The sequence below is a fragment of the Eretmochelys imbricata genome, chromosome 4, assembly GCF_965152235.1.
Source record: "Eretmochelys imbricata isolate rEreImb1 chromosome 4, rEreImb1.hap1, whole genome shotgun sequence".
Lineage (NCBI taxonomy): Eukaryota > Metazoa > Chordata > Testudines > Cheloniidae > Eretmochelys > Eretmochelys imbricata.
Genome location: NC_135575.1, coordinates 34,354,494 through 34,370,224, shown reverse-complemented (window position 1 = coordinate 34,370,224; position 15,731 = coordinate 34,354,494). Strand labels below are relative to the sequence as shown.

The 15,731-nt window shown below is 44.1% G+C and overlaps 1 protein-coding gene across 1 annotated transcript; it reads left to right on the top strand.

Moving 5' to 3' along the window:
• The first annotated feature begins 534 nt into the window (after positions 1-534).
• On the top strand, positions 535-15,013 carry GIMD1 (GIMAP family P-loop NTPase domain containing 1). The gene is made up of 2 exons (XM_077815112.1): positions 535-927; positions 14,753-15,013. The coding sequence occupies exons 1-2, from the start codon at positions 535-537 to the stop codon at positions 15,011-15,013; spliced, it is 654 nt and encodes a 217-aa protein (XP_077671238.1).
• Positions 15,014-15,731: the final 718 nt, after the last annotated feature.

The window sequence follows — 15,731 nt, the reverse complement described above, 5'->3', positions numbered from 1 at the left end:
TCCCTCATGCCATCAGGTTTCTAGGGCTTGATGTTAGTTTAACTCACAAAACACAGCTACAGAACCTACTCCTCTCCCCTCTGTTCTCTCCCTGTCACCATCTCCTCTGTAATCTCTCTCCCACCCCCTTCCCCATTGTTCTCTCCTTAGTTGGACTGTTTCCCCTACATTGGTCACTTGTGCTCCCTAGTTTCTCTCAGCTCCCTCCTGATTCTCTTGATATAGGAGATCTGCTGATGTGGGACAACTGCTATGGCACTTCAATCCGGGTTCCCTATTTGTGGATAGCAAGGGTGGACAGTGGGTACAGAGGAATGCTCCTTGGGGTCAGTCAGAGGTACTTCTCTGATTGGCACTTTACTCCCCACACTGCCGAAGTGCTTCAGTCAGAGCAGGTCAAAGTGCTTCAAGGTGCAGTGCTTATGGTTTACTGGTTATTTCTGAAAGTTGCTTTGGTATCACCCAGCTAAAACAGCTATTAATAGTATTTGTTCTGGATTTGCTGAAACAGGTGTGTGGACAAAGGCAGATACAATGTCTGACACCGATGAGATGACCATCAATCTTCTCTTGGTTGGAAGGACCCAGAGTGGCAAAAGTGCTGCTGGGAATAGCCTTCTGGGCAGCTCTGACTTTGACAGCCATCTATCCCCAAGCTCTGTGACCACATGCTGCAGTCTCGGATGCAGCTGCCGCATCTCAGGCTTCACACGCCGAAATGGCTACGAGCTAGCCCTGCGGGTTCATGTCATGGACACTCCAGGGTATCCTCACAGCAGCCTGAGCAAAGAAGAGGTGCGGCAAGCGGTGAGGGCAGCTCTGGCTCAGCACTTTGGAGAGGAGGGCCTTCACCTAGCACTCTTGGTCCTGAGAGCTGACTTACCTCTTTGTGAAGAAGAAAATCATCACACAATTCAGCTAGTCCAGGTAAAAAATTCTCTACATCCTGGCAACTCTGTTGTTTTTAGAACTAGGAACCCTCAAATGATATCAGCTGAAGTAGAAAGGAGACAGGTAGGTGCAGTTCCCACACCCACCTCTCCCTCCCTCCCACAGCCCAGGCTTGTTCTAGCTAAAACTCAGTAGCATTTCTGTGTTGCAGACAAACTTTTCATTTTAAATTTGATGGAAGAAAGTTAAACACGGAACAGGTGGCCAAGTATTATTCAGTTAATTATAGCAGGGCTAAGCAGAAAGGGGCCTGTGAATCTGGTTTACCATTAAGAATGTTTTTCTCCCCTATCCCACCCCCATAATAGGATTTACATGTATTGCCTTTTGAGGTTTATTATCAAGGACCCAGACCTGTTGAGAAGAAATGCTACTTTAATCATCTGCAACTAGAAGCTAAATGAACTATATGCAAAGAACTACATTAACATGGGGTGAATTAAGGTGTTTTGAATTGCACAAAACCCAGAGGAACTTCAAAAACTAAAACTTTCCACCAGCACCTTAACTCTGCCCCCTAAAACACATATGCATTTTCCAAGAATTGTACTTGGTGAATGTTAAGTTTGTCGATGTTTATATAATAATTGATAGTTAAAACAAGAGGAATGTTTGATCAAAGCCACTGCTATTTTAGTAAGACAGTAGAACCTCAGTTATGAACACCAGAGTTACAAACTGAAGGGTCAATCACATACCTCATTGGAACCAGAAGTATGCAATCAAGCAGCAGCAATAAAAAAGCAATACAGTACCATGTTAAGCATAAACTATTAAAAATAAAGGGGGAAAGTTATAAAAAAAATCTGACAAGGTAAGGAAACTTGTTTTTTTGTTTAAATTAAGATGTTTAAAAGCAGCATTTTCCTTCTGCATAGTAAAGTTTCAAAGCTGTATTAAGTCAATGTTCAGTTGAAATGTTTCAATAAACAACCATGTTCAGAGTTACAAATAACCTCCATTCCAGAGGCGTTTGTAACTGAGGTGCTACTGTACTACTATTCTGCTTTTTTATAGCAGTTGTCATCTGATCTTCTCAAAGCACTTTACAAATAAGAAAAATTTGTCAAAACTCCCCTGTGAGGTAGAGGTTATTCCCATTTACCAGATAAGGAAACCACAGATAGAGATATTAAGTGAATAGCCCACGGCCACACAGGTACCTTGTAGGTAGAACTGGGAGTATAGCTCAGATCATCTACCTCTCTTATAATACCAATAGTGTTCAAAGCTAAGCGGGGAGTAATATACTTTACATTTCTTTAGCAACTTTCCTCTGGTGGGGATTCACTATAACAAATGAGTGTTTCAATCCCTTGCGCTGGGATGGAGACTCCTCCTCCTCCTTTGTAGGTGGCTGAAATTCACCCAAAAATTGCTGACACTTAGCAACAACAACAAGAACGGTCACTCACCTTCAAACTGTTGTTCTTCAAGATGTATTGTTCATGTCCATTCCAAACAGGTGTGCACGAGTGCACGGCAGCTGGAAAACTTTTCCCCTAGCAGCATCAGTCAGGTCGGCCTGGGTTCCCCCTGGAGTCACGCCTTCAGGGTGCTCAATATAGACCCCAGCTCACCTGCCACTGCCTCAGTTCCTTCTTGCCGGCTACTCCAACAGAGGGGTAGGAGGGTGGGCATTGGAATGGACATGAACAACACATCTCGAAGAACAGATACAAGAAGGTGAGTAACCATTTTTTCTTCTTTGGGTGCTTGTTCACGTCAACTCCAAATAGGTGACTCACAAGCCTGAGTTCTGGAGGTGGGGTCTGAGTCATCCACTGATTAGAGCACTGCTCTTTCTAAAGGCCTGTGGGGTGATTGCGCAGTGCATGGTGAAAGTGCGTATGGAGGACCATGTCACTGCTCTGCAGATTTCTTGGGTGGGAACCTGTGCCAGGAATGCCATTAAAGAAGCCCGAGCCCTGATGGAGTGCGCAGCGATCGGGGAAGCAGGTACACCTGCCAGGTTGTAGCACTCATGGATGCAGGACGTGATCCACGACGAAATCCGTTGAGAAGACAAAAGAAGACTTTTCATTCTGTCCACCGCTGCCACAAATAACTGGATGGACTTTTGGAATGGCTTTGTTCTCTCAACGTATAAGGCTATTGCCCTGCAGACAGCCAACGAGAAGCCTTTGCTCCCTGCCGCTCAAGTGCGGCTTAGGCTAGAACACTGGGAGGAAGATGTCCTGGTTCACGTACAACTGGAAGACAACCTTTGGGAGGAAAGCTGGGTGAGGCCTGAGCTGAACCTTGTCCTTACAAGAACACAGTATAAGGAGCTTCTGATGTTAGGGTCTTGAGCTCAGACACCCTCCTGGTTATTGCTACCAAAAATACCACCTTCTTTGAGAGCAGGGAGCACATCGCCAAAAGGTTTAAAGGGCAGACCCATGAGTCTGGAAGGGACCAGATTGAGGTCCCAAGCCCGGACAGGCTGTCAGGACCTTTAAGAAAATGGCTGACCACAGGATTAGCAAAGACCGAGTGGCCCTCTGCGCCTTGGTGGAAGGTCGAGATGGAGGCCAACTGGACCCTTATTGATGAGATAGAGAAGATATTCCAGTATAAGTGGTACAAAGGTAAGCGTCGGGGATGAATGGTACTGCGCAGACCAGACTGAAAATCTCTTCCACTTGGCAAGGTAAGTGGCTGTCATGGAAGGTTTGCTACTGCCAAGGAGGACTTGTCTAACCAGGTCTGAGCAGACGAGCTCCATCAGGTTCAGCCATGGAGCTTCCACGCCATGAGGTGCAGCGACTCAAGCTTCGGGTGTTGGAGACGGTCAGGATCCTGTGTTAGTACATCCGTGAAGAGCAGCAAGGTGACTGGAGCTTCCACGGACATTTCCAGGAGTAATGTGTACCAGTCCTGGCGGGGCCAGTCTGGAGTTATCAATATGACCGAGGCTTGTTCCCACTGTATCTTGAGGAGCACCTTGTGGATGAGAGGGATAGGTGGAAATGCATATAGGAGATGGCCTCGCCATGAGAAGAGGAATGCATCTGTGATGGAGCCTGGGCTGTGATTCAGGAAGGAACAAAACTGCTGGGACTTCCTGTTGTGTCATGTGGCGAACAGGTCTATCCGGGGAAAACCCCACTGATGGAAGATTGAGATCGCAACTTCCGGGTGAAGGGACCACTCGTGGCCATAGAACGACCTGCTGAGATAGTCCGCCAACTCATTCCATACTCCAAGGAGATACGATGTTTGCAGATATACCAAATGCTCTACACAGAAGTCCCACAGCATGAAGGCTTCCTGGCACAGGAGAGAGGAACGTGCACCCTCATTTGTTGACATAAAATGTTGCTGTGGTGTTGTCTGTCATAACTAATACATCTCCCTGTCAAGTGGGCTCAGAAACTCTGGCATGCCAGGCAGACTACTCTCAGCTCTCTGACACTGATGTGGAAAGCGAGTTCCACCTGAGACCAGAGGCCTCATGTCCTGAGGTCTCCCAAATGTGCTCACCAGCCCAAGACTGACGCATCCATCACTAGCAAGAGAGACGGCTGGTGAAGGAGACCCCTGCACATACTACTTGTGGGTCGAGCCACCACCGGAGGGAGTAGAGTACCGGACAAGGTAGGGTTACGATCTTATCCAAGCTGTCCTGGACTGGCTGATACTCCGAGGCTAGACATAACTGAAGAGGTCGAAGTCCGAGTCTGGCATGCTGTACTATGTAGGTACAAGCCACCATGTACCCCAGGTTCCTTGCCGTGGTGGTGGGAAACTGCCAGAGACCTTGTATGATGTCGCTGAGGGACTGAAACGTTGCTTCTGGGAGGTATGTTCTGGCTTGAGTCAAGTCTAGTACTGCCCCTATCTGCTGAACCGGGGACAGAATTGATTTCCCCTCATTCAGAAGGAGGCCAAGTTCATCGAACGTCATTCTTAAGAAGTCAACTTGTGCCTCCACTTGAGACCTGGATTGGCCCTTGATAAGCCAGTCGTTGAGGTACAGGAATACCTGTACCTGCCATCTGCACAGGAACATGGCCACAACTGCCATGCACTTGGTGAACACTCGAGGTGCTGCCAATAGGCTGAATGGGAGGACTGTGAACTGGTAGTGGGTGGTGTTCACCACAAACCTGAGGTATTTTCTGAGGGACAGAATTATTGCTCTGTGAAAGTACACATCCTTCAAGTCAAGGGTGGCATACCAGTTTCCTGGATCCATTGAAGGAATGACGGAGGCCACAGAGACCATGCAGAACTTGAGCTTCTTCATGAACTTGTTGAGTTCTCGCAGGTCTAGGGTGGGCCTGAGCCTTCTTTTGGCTTTCGGTATTAGGAAATACCGAGAATAGAAACCCTTGCCCTTTTGCTCCTGAGGAACCTCTTCCACTGCTCCTAGTGAAAGGAGTGAGTGCACCTCCTATATAAGGAATTGCTCATTAGAGAGATCCCTGAAGGACAGGGAAGGGGTGGTGGAAGGGCGGGGTGGGGGTGCACAGAATTGGATGAAGTATCCCCTCTCTACCGTGCGGAGCACCCAGCAGTCTGAAGTGATATGGGACCACGCACGGTAGAAAGGGGACAGTGAGGACGAAAAGGTAAGGTGGGGTAGATCCAGTTCTTGTCCTGGTGCGCTATGCTCAACTGCATCTTCAAAAGGCCAGTCTGGGGCCGGAAGGTGGTTTCGGCTGGCCAGAACCCTGCCCTGAGGATGGATGCAGCCTTTTTTTGCCACCCCTATTCCTCCTCCAAGGAGTGTCCTGCCCATTCTGTGGTTGGTAGAACTGTGATGGAGGCTGCGGCCAGAAATGCCTGTGCTGAGTCGCAAGAGTATGGAGGCCCAAGGACTTGAGGGTGGCCCTCTAGTCCTTTAAACTGTGGAGTCTATTATTTGTTCTCTCAGAAAAGAGGGCTGAACCCTCAAAGAGGAGGTCCTGAATGGTTTGTTGGACCTCGTAGAGGAGACCCAAGACCTGCAACCAGGAACTCTTCCTCATTGCCACCTCTGTGGCCATTGCGTGGGAGGCAGCGTCTGTCCCGTCCAACGCCACCTGTAGGGAAGCTCGTGCAATTAGTTTCCCTTCCTCCACCAGTGCAGAGAATTCCGCATGGGAGTCCTGTGGCAGCAGGTCTGCAAACTTGGCCTTCGCACTGCAGGTGTTATACAAGTATCTGCTCATGCACAGAATGACTGCCGCAAAAAAAAAAAAAAAAGGACACAAGACAACATTGGCAGACTTGGGGCAAGAATCCAAAACATTTGGTTCTCAATCCCATGCTTTAATCTAAATCTAATTTAATTTAAAATAAACCACAATGGTTTCACAATAGAAAACTGTTAGCGAGTCACCATATATTTGCTTTGACTACAGTAATTTCTGCTCAGGCAGGACTAACTTTTTTTTGGAGTGGGGAGGGACACTGCTAAAAGTTAAATTATTTTCTGTTCTTCACAGACAACTGAAAATGATTTTTTCTGGATTTCTAGGGGGAAAAATAGTTTTGGAGGCGTACTGCGGGTGGGGGAGGTTGCGGAGAGAGAAGAAATTCCTTTCCCTTGAACTTTTCCACTGGAAATTTCTCAAATACTTCTCATATGAATGAGCTTCTTTGAAAGTTGGCCAGCGGGTAAACACTGATCATCATTTTCATAGTGTCTATACTGAGCACTATAGGAATGAACTTTCTAAAGAGATACATGATGTTACTCTGACCTAGTAGAGAAAAATCAAGCTCCCAATACCAGGTGCTTTTGGGATAAGGCCCACAGGCAAGGAAAAGGAGAAATGAATCAGAATTCTTTGTATTTAGCCTTTCTATGTGCTATTGGCTGACTAACTCTCTCTGTTGGAAAGGAGATGAAAGATGTTAGGAGATAAGCAAATAGAAGATGATCCTGCCCTCCCCTCCCCCATCTGAATTGAAACCTACTACTTTTGTTTCATGTTTCTGTTATAATTATGGCTCACAGTTGATACAATGGTTAGCTATTTATTTCTAAAAGCCCAGATGTTATGATATCATCAACGAAACAGGGCAGGGCAGCTAGCTGGATCTTGGGGAAACGTTCATATTCGGAACAATAATGTTTATACTTAACTAACTGTCCCAGAAGGACACTAGGACCATGAAAACCTTTTAGCAATCAGCAACAATTCTTGATAAGTCACAGCAATCCTCTCCATATCAGAGGTCGCAGATTGATAAACCACCTAGAATATATTTACACCTTTCTGGATTTTCATTTTATTGGTGTGGTCCTGTGAATTGGGCACAGGACTCAGGGCCAGAAATTCCCAAATTCTAATATTGACTTCCCCGCTCACTTGCCTGACCCTAAGCAAACCACATAACTGACAAAATTAATAAGCAGCTACTTTAAAACAAACAGAAGGAAGTACTTGTTCACACAATGCGCAGTCAACCTGTAGAATTCATTGCCAGAGGATGTTGTGAAGGCTAGAAGTATAAATTAGTTCAGAAAAGAATTAGATAGCCATTGATGAGCCTGTCCTCCATTAGGTTGTTAGTCAAGATGATCAGGCATGCAACCCAATGCTTTGGGTATCTCTAAAGTTCCAACTGCCAAAAGCTGGGACTAGATGACAAGGGATGGATCACCCAATAATAGCCCTATTCTTTTCATTCTCTCTCAAATATCTGGCACCAGCCACTGTTGGAAGATAGGCTAGTGGGCTAATGCATAGGCACTGATTCAGTGGGTGCTCCAGGGCTGAAGAACCCATGGGGAAAAAATGGTGGATGCTGAGCACTCACCAACAGCCTCCTCATCAGAACCTCCCCCGCCAGCACCTCCCGCCCGCTGCCGAGCCCAATCAACTGATCGGCACCTTTTCCCACCCACCGCAAACAGCTGTTTCGCAGCATACAGGAAGCTGGGAAGGAGGCGGGGAGGAATGAGGACGTGGCACGCACAAGGGAGGGGGCAGAACTGGGTGGGAAGAGGCAGCGGTGGGGTGGAGACAGGACGAGACAGGGCAGGGGTGGGGCCTTGAGTCACAGCCAGGAGTCAAGCACCCCACGGCACTTTTGAAAGTCAACGCTTGTGGCTAAATGGATCATTGGTCTGATCCTGTTCTTACATTCTATCCTCTGTAATTCCCCACCCCTCTTTGTAAAACTGGAATGATGCTTATCCACATTGCCCCAGGTGGACTGAGAATTCATAAGTTAATATTTTAAAGCGTTTTGAAAATGCAAAGCGCAAGTATATTTCCCTCCATCACACAACAAACATGTTCAGCATGCTATAAATTCTATGCAAAAATGCATTAAGTAACTAATTTGGGAACTTTTCCTTGAAATTTATATTTTACATGTAAGAAATGGCAAAATTGACCCATCACTATCAACATGCTAGGGCTTTTTATCTTCCTAAGTACAGCAGAATATAAGGAGGTCATGTTCCAGCAGTTAGACCTACACATAGGCAGCACATAATGGAGGCCAGGGGAAACTAAGCCTCCCCACACCTCATGCTTTCAGAGGGTGGGAGGGCATGGCAGATTTGGGGCCCCCTGAAAAATCTCCCCCTGCCACAGACCCAGGGCTGGAGGAGCTCTTGTTTTGGGTTACCAACTTTCTAATTGCACAAAACTGAACACCCTTGCCCCAGCCCTTCCCCAAGGCCCCACCTGACCATTTCTGAGCCCCCCCCCAACTCCCACTCCAGCCCCCTGCCAGTTGCTTTCCCTCTCCCACCCTCACTCACTTTCACTGGGCTGGGGTATGGCAGGAGGTGAAGGCTCCAGCTATAGGCTCTGGGGTGCAGGAGGGGTTCCAACCTGGGGCAAGGGGTTGGGGTGCAAGTGGTTGTGTGGGGTCTGGGAGGGAGGTAGCATGCAGGAGGGAGCTAACCTCCCCAGTGGGAAGCATCAGCCACCACTTATGGATCTACACATTTCTTTTATTTAGGTGTTATATTTCCTCTTACCATCATAAAGGCCATGTGATTGCTAGTGAAGTAGGAGGGACACAGTCACACACACATTGCACCATAACTACAGCTGCAGTTGTTGAAATATAAACGCCTACTGCTTTATTTACATTAGTGATGTTCATATATGTTCACAAGGCAATATAAAAAGACCCTTGCACTCTCCAGTCCCCACATAGCAGAAGTTGATTTCTCTCCCTCTCCCCAGTCCTTTAGTCAATAGCAGATGCCTATTTGCTTACTCTAAGAGAGAGAGAACAGTAAAGCATTTTCCTTAGTTGTTAATAATTATCCAGTTAATAATTATGGCATAGAGCAGTTAATATAATTGACAGAATTGCACATTAGTGTTGCACCTGTGACATTTTTATTTTAAAATGTGATTTAAAAAATTTAATTTGAAAGGTAAAACTTTGCCCTCTACTACAGCATGCTTCTGCAGCTACCCAATGTGCCCTACTACCTAGCCCATTTGGCACAGTCTCTTATTCACAATATACAGTTTGCCTCATACCTTTAATCTTTAGGTTCTAAGCCCTGGGGAACAGAACACAGCTACATAGCAGAAACTCCCTCTTCTTACTGCCTGTTCCTACCAACTTTATATCTTCCCCTTGAGCTAATTACCTCATTAGCACCACCATTGCCTCCAGCTGGCAGCAATCCCCACCATTACTGGTTAATTGATTCCAGTTAAGCTCATGATTTTATATGCAATTACCTAAGAGCCCAGGGTACTAGATCTTACACTGTCATACATGCCTCTCTCTGTCTGGTATTTGTATATGCCCCTCACCACAGTATCTCATCATTTAGATCAGTGGTCCCCAAACTTTTCACATTCCTCCCCCGCTGCAGGCTGAGAGCCCTGCGGGTGGGGGAAGGGCACAGACAGGATAAGGGGGCCAGGGCCAAGGCTGCGACTACAAATGGGGGTGGGTCTGAAGCTGGGAACTGAGCTGTGGCCGGGGACTGAGGCTGAGGCCGGGAGCCCCAGCTGGGGCTAGGAGTGGAGCTGCAGCCAGAACCAGCACTGTGGCAGAGCTGGAGGCAGAGGGGCTAGGTGCACTCCTGCCTGCAGGCCGTGCCATCCCCTGCCCCAGGTTTGGGACCACTGCTTTATATTATAATTGGAATGGCTTGAAGCTGCCTATGTTGACAGTAGTTACCTAACAGCTGCCCAGTCACCTACATCAAAAACTATAGCTCAGTCCAAGTTCTCTGTAGAAAGGTAACCGAATCCAGGTTAACATTTATAAGTTCTGGTTCAAGATGTAGACTAGAACAGTGGCTTCCAAACTTTTTTTATTTGCGGACCCCTAAATAATTTCAAATGGAGGTATAGACCCTTTTCAAATCTATTGTCAGTATATATAGTTGAATTCTGTTCAATCACTTTTCAGCTTAAGCCTTTCACAGACCCCTGAAACAACTCCACGGACCACTTGTTGAGAAATACCGGAATAGAGGTTCTGGCCTATTGTTTTTCCCAGCTCCTCCCACTTCTGATATTTTTCTTGCAGTCTCCCACCCCTAACTGTTTTTAGTTATGTTAATTATCTTACCACATGGCTTAGGAGAAATAACTGGAAGTTAAGGTTTATCGTCTGCAACTTAGATTCAGACCTGGGTATTGCAGAGACTGCCCTATAGATTGTCCTTTCTGGGAAACTGATTAATATAAAGAGTTCACATTACATCTGACAGCTGCCTTCTAAGCTGTTGACTGTAAGTTGGTGTTGGCTTGACTATGATCATAGGCTCTTGCTGAACATTTCCAGGTGTATTGGAGCAATTGCTCATCAGCCCCAAGAGCTCTTATTCATTATACTTCTCAGACATCCATCTTGTTTATCCAGATGCTCAATGAGTGCATTAGACAATGGGAAGGGTTAATAAGAAGGCATGGTCTGAGGTGTAAATTCACTTTAAAAATACAGTATTTGAAATTCATTAATTTTACATTCACATTTCATGTGACCTGTTTTCTGAATACATAAAATATCAAAATTCATAAAGTGAATAATTCAACTTCACTGAAAAAGGAGTCAGCTCTAAAAAAAGGGAGTGTGGCTGACACAACCAAGTATTTCATACTGACCTAGGATTTTGACTGCCTCTCCATTTCCCACCGTACCTAGGCTATAAGCACCTCCCAGGAAAATAAGATTGGCGTAGCATGATTCCTATGAGATTTCATTAAGTCTTTTGCTCTCCTCCTTTCTCAGAATATAGGAAACTGTTTGCAATAGGTTTTATTTTGTAAGATGGGAGTGGCAACTGTTGTAAACATTGTTATGGCTGTGGTGGAAAATCTTTAATCAGAGAGAAAGCTTCTGCAATATGATCTAAAAGGTATCAGACTCTGGATTAGATTCAATGCTCCTGAATGCTGAGAAGATATGATAACTGGCCCTGTAGATATGTGGAAAGCGGTGGACATGATATATCTTGACTTTAGAAAAGCTTTTGATAGTTTCCCACAATACTCTTGCCAGCAAGTTAAAAAAGGTATGGATTGGATGAATGGACTATAAGGTGGATAGAAAGCTGTCGAGATCATCGGACCCAAAGGGGAGTGATCAACGGCTCGATGTCTAGTTGGCAGCCAGTATCTAGTGGAATGCCCCAGGGGTCCGACCTGGGGACCGTTTTGTTCAACATCTTCATTAATAATCTGGACGATGGGATGGATTGCACCCTCAGCAAGTTCGTGGATGACACTAAACTGAGGGAGAGATAGATATGCTGGAGGGTAGGGATAGGGTCCAGAGTGACCTACACCAATTGGAGGATTGGGCCAAAAGAAATCTGATGGACAAGTGCAGAGTCCTGCACTTAGGATGGAAGAATCCCATGCACTGCTACAGGCTGGGGACCGACTGGCTAAGCAGCAGTTCCACAGAAAAGGACCTGGGAATTACAGTGGATGAGAAGCTGGATATGAGCCAACAGTGTGCCCTTGTTGCCAAGAAGGCTAATGGCATATTGGGCTGCATTAGTAGGAGCGTTGCCAGCAGATCAAAGGAAGTGATTATTCCCCTCTATTTGGCACTGGTGAGGCCACATCTGGAGTATTGTGTCCAGTTTTGGGCTCCCCACTATAGAAAGGATGTGGACAAATTGGAGTCCAGCAGAGGGCAACAAAAATGATTAGGGGCTGTGGCATATAAAATTTGTGAGGAGAGGCTGAGGGAACTGGGCTTATTTAGTCTGCAGAGGAGAAGAGTGAGGGGGGATTGGATAGCAGCCTTCAAGTACCTGAAGCGGGGTTCCAAAGAGGATGGAGCTTGGCTGTTCTCAGTGGTGGCAGATGACAGAACAAGAAGTAGTGGTCTCAAGTTGCAGTGGGGGAGGTCTAGGTTGGATATTAGGAAAAACTATTTCATTAGGAGGGTGGCGAAGCACTGGAATGGGTTACCTAGGGAGGTGGTAGAATCTCCATCCTTAGGGCTTTGTCAAGCCAGGCCTTAGAAACCTCTGGCTGGGATGATTTAGTTGGGGAAGGTCCTGCTTTGAGCAGAGGGCTGGACTAGATGACCTCCTGAGGTCTTTTCCAACCATAATCTTCTGATTCTAATGCTCTTTCCACAGGCAGATTCCCATGACCAAGCATTCCTTATAATCAACTCTTCTGTGTCTTGTTCTGGGCTTTGGTGGACTTCGTCCCAGAAGAACAGAACTAATTTGACTATCATAAACGGTGATGTAGATGGTGTCAAGCTGTAGATGGTGCTTGACATGGTTCATCATACATAAAGGGTTCATATTTAAGAAACATGGGGTAGATAGGAAAGATGTACATAAGCAAAACCTTTATATTTCTAATGACACTATGTATTAAGAATTCAGACCTCACTGATTTTTTGAAACAAAATCAACTAATCAACCTAATTATTACAGCACTTTAATCTGATTTAAAACTGGTAACTTTCAGTATTTACACAATATTGGGACACTTGATGCAATTTGGCTGGCATAATTTATGTTCCGCACACACCTAAATACTCCCTATTGAACATGATAGTCTTTACTTTGTGTCAATATATTGTAAATTGTTGCTGTGTGAAGTTAAACCACTCATGCATATCACATCACCTTGAGAAGTGGCTGCATTTCCATGGTGGGTGAAGAAATTCTTCTGTATCAACTGTGTATAACACAGAGTTCCTTTAAGGCACCAATACCAAGATCCAAAGTGACAATTCTTAACCACGTGAATTCAAATTAGTTTTCTCTGAAAATTTACATACCAATCCCACTTCAGGAACAGGCTGGGTTCTCAAACATACCTTCAAGGAGCAAGACTGCATGATGTTTTCTACCTCTAATTTCTAAAATAACCTAAGCTACTGAATTACTTGATAAAAGCCTATTGGAGCATTCATATTTGGATTTTTAAGAATAAAAACTGTATTTGTCTTACCTGTTTCATGATCACAGACTATTTATGTTAAAAATACTAAAAAATTAGAGTTCTCAAAATATAAGAAATTAAAGACCGGAGTCTGTAAAGCATTGGGCCTTGAATCTTTTAGATTTAAGCTCTGACAGCAGAAATTGATGCCTCGCTTCTATGGAAAAATAATGGACTAGAATTCCTTACGTTCCCTCAATTTTGGCTGTACATTGTAGTCTTATCTGCAAGCATAGCCCCCAGAGTTTGTACACAGCATCACTGAGATTAACAGGACTTTGCAATGGCAAGAAGATGTTGATGAAAGATACGGCCTTGCATGTCCCGAGTTGCAGACACCTTTGCTTAAATTACATTTTAGTATCAGGTGCTTTTGAAATAAAAACCCAAATGAATAATGTACGCTACAAGCATAAATTTGCTCTTGCATCACCCACTTTGCATACTTATTTGAAAGAATATTGTCAAGAGATTTTTTTTTTCAAATTTTCCTTTATTTACCAGTAACTCCTGGAAGATTAAAACTGAATAGCGTTTTCCTTGTAGTGTCACCATGTTAGCAACTATTTTACTGTATGGATGCTAACAGGTGCAGGGGGGACGAAAGAGCAATGAAGCAGCAAAAGCACACAAAGAATTATACTGACATGCTGAACGGATAAGAAAATAAAGGTGTCACATTTTGAGTCTGATTCTTGAGTGTACTTTTAAACAAAATGTGCACAGTAAATACAATTTACTGTAAAACAATGAAATGCAAATCAACCAAAAAGGAAACTTACAATTAATTGTATAGGCAATGAGCTTTAAAGGATTTCATAAAAACAGACCAAACTGAGCTTCATATAAAAAGGGAACATAAGCCTCAATTAGCAACCCTACCAGGGAAAGTTGTTGTTTCTCCCCTCATCTATGATTTTACATTAAAAAAAGGGATAGGAACACTATTTACAGATATTTGAGTCCATCATACTATATTAACAGTTCTCAACTGTATTTTTAGTATTGCTTGGCATCAGATTATGCTTTCACAAACACAGTGTGAATGTCTTACATAATCAACTTTCATATCTTATTAGGAAAAGATAACTGTTCCTGTATTTCAGAAGCCTTTGTGGGATCAAGAGATGAAGTTATTTTTTAATTTTGGATGGAGTGGGATGCAAATTCCGTATGAGAGCTTTATGCAATCTGCTTTATAGTCATCAAAAAAAGTCTCTTGACCACCTATCTTAATTATAAATGGTATTAACACCTTTGAAGGTCAAGGAATTGTAGCCATTTACTTGCAATTCAAACTGTATGACCTGGCTTTCTGCCAGAAAGAGAATACTTACTGGTCTGTCAATACATACATACTTTCAGTGTTTACTGAATCTAATTTGATGAATGCAGATGGAGATGGAAACAAGAAATGATACCTATTTGAGATTTGTTTTTCATTACAGGAACTTCTGGGTCCCACATGGAAAAACTTCACTGCAATTCTATTTACGCACGCAGATAAGGTAGAAGAGGCAGGATTAAATGGAGACCAATACTTTCATATTGCCTCAGATGCCCTGTTAAACCTTTTGAGCTCAGTACAACAGAGATACATTTTTGTAGACAACCAGGCAAACACACTCCAACAGGAAAGAAAAACAATCTTAAGAAAAATCATGGAATTTATAAGAAAAAATAGTTACCAAGTGCTTCTAGTTAAATAAATGCATGGTGACAAACACAAATTACCTCTCACGTACTCATTTACTGACAGCCATCTTCTTTTCTACTTTGGGATAAAATGACATGCAGAGAAGAGGACTCTAGCAGCCAGCACTAAGTGCATGGCGTATTCATGCCCAAATCAACATTTGCATTTCACTTTTCATAAAATAGATTAAAACTGTTTAGACTACCAAATTAGCTACCATAAACATCTATAGTATGCCTGCCTACCACCCTACTATCTAACAGCCATTATCACACCAGATCACAGATTCAGGTTGAATTCTGGACAGTATCTCTATCACTGTGTTTACTGATATTACACCGCAGGCCATCACATTTTATATTGTAGCTCACAAAGAGCAGGTTACTGAGCATAAAATAAGAATACGTTCTCAATGATTGTAGTGCTGCTGTGCATTATTGAATAGCTACCACATCCTACGTCAATTGGTGGCATTTCATATTTTTTTTTTGCATTTGATTCTGCACTATTTACTAAGACAGAAGCACATAGTTTGCAAAGACCCTTCAGATCTTACAGGCTGAAAGTCTCATACTGTAATCTATTTTTCCCCACTGTGCTTCATAATGAATCCTAATTTAAACAGTTTTAACTTCTTAAAGAATATCAGACCTTGTTGGCTGAGTAGATTATAATAAGGCAGTTTAAATAGCTCCCATGTTTTGAAGATTATTCAGAGTATTTGGAAGAAC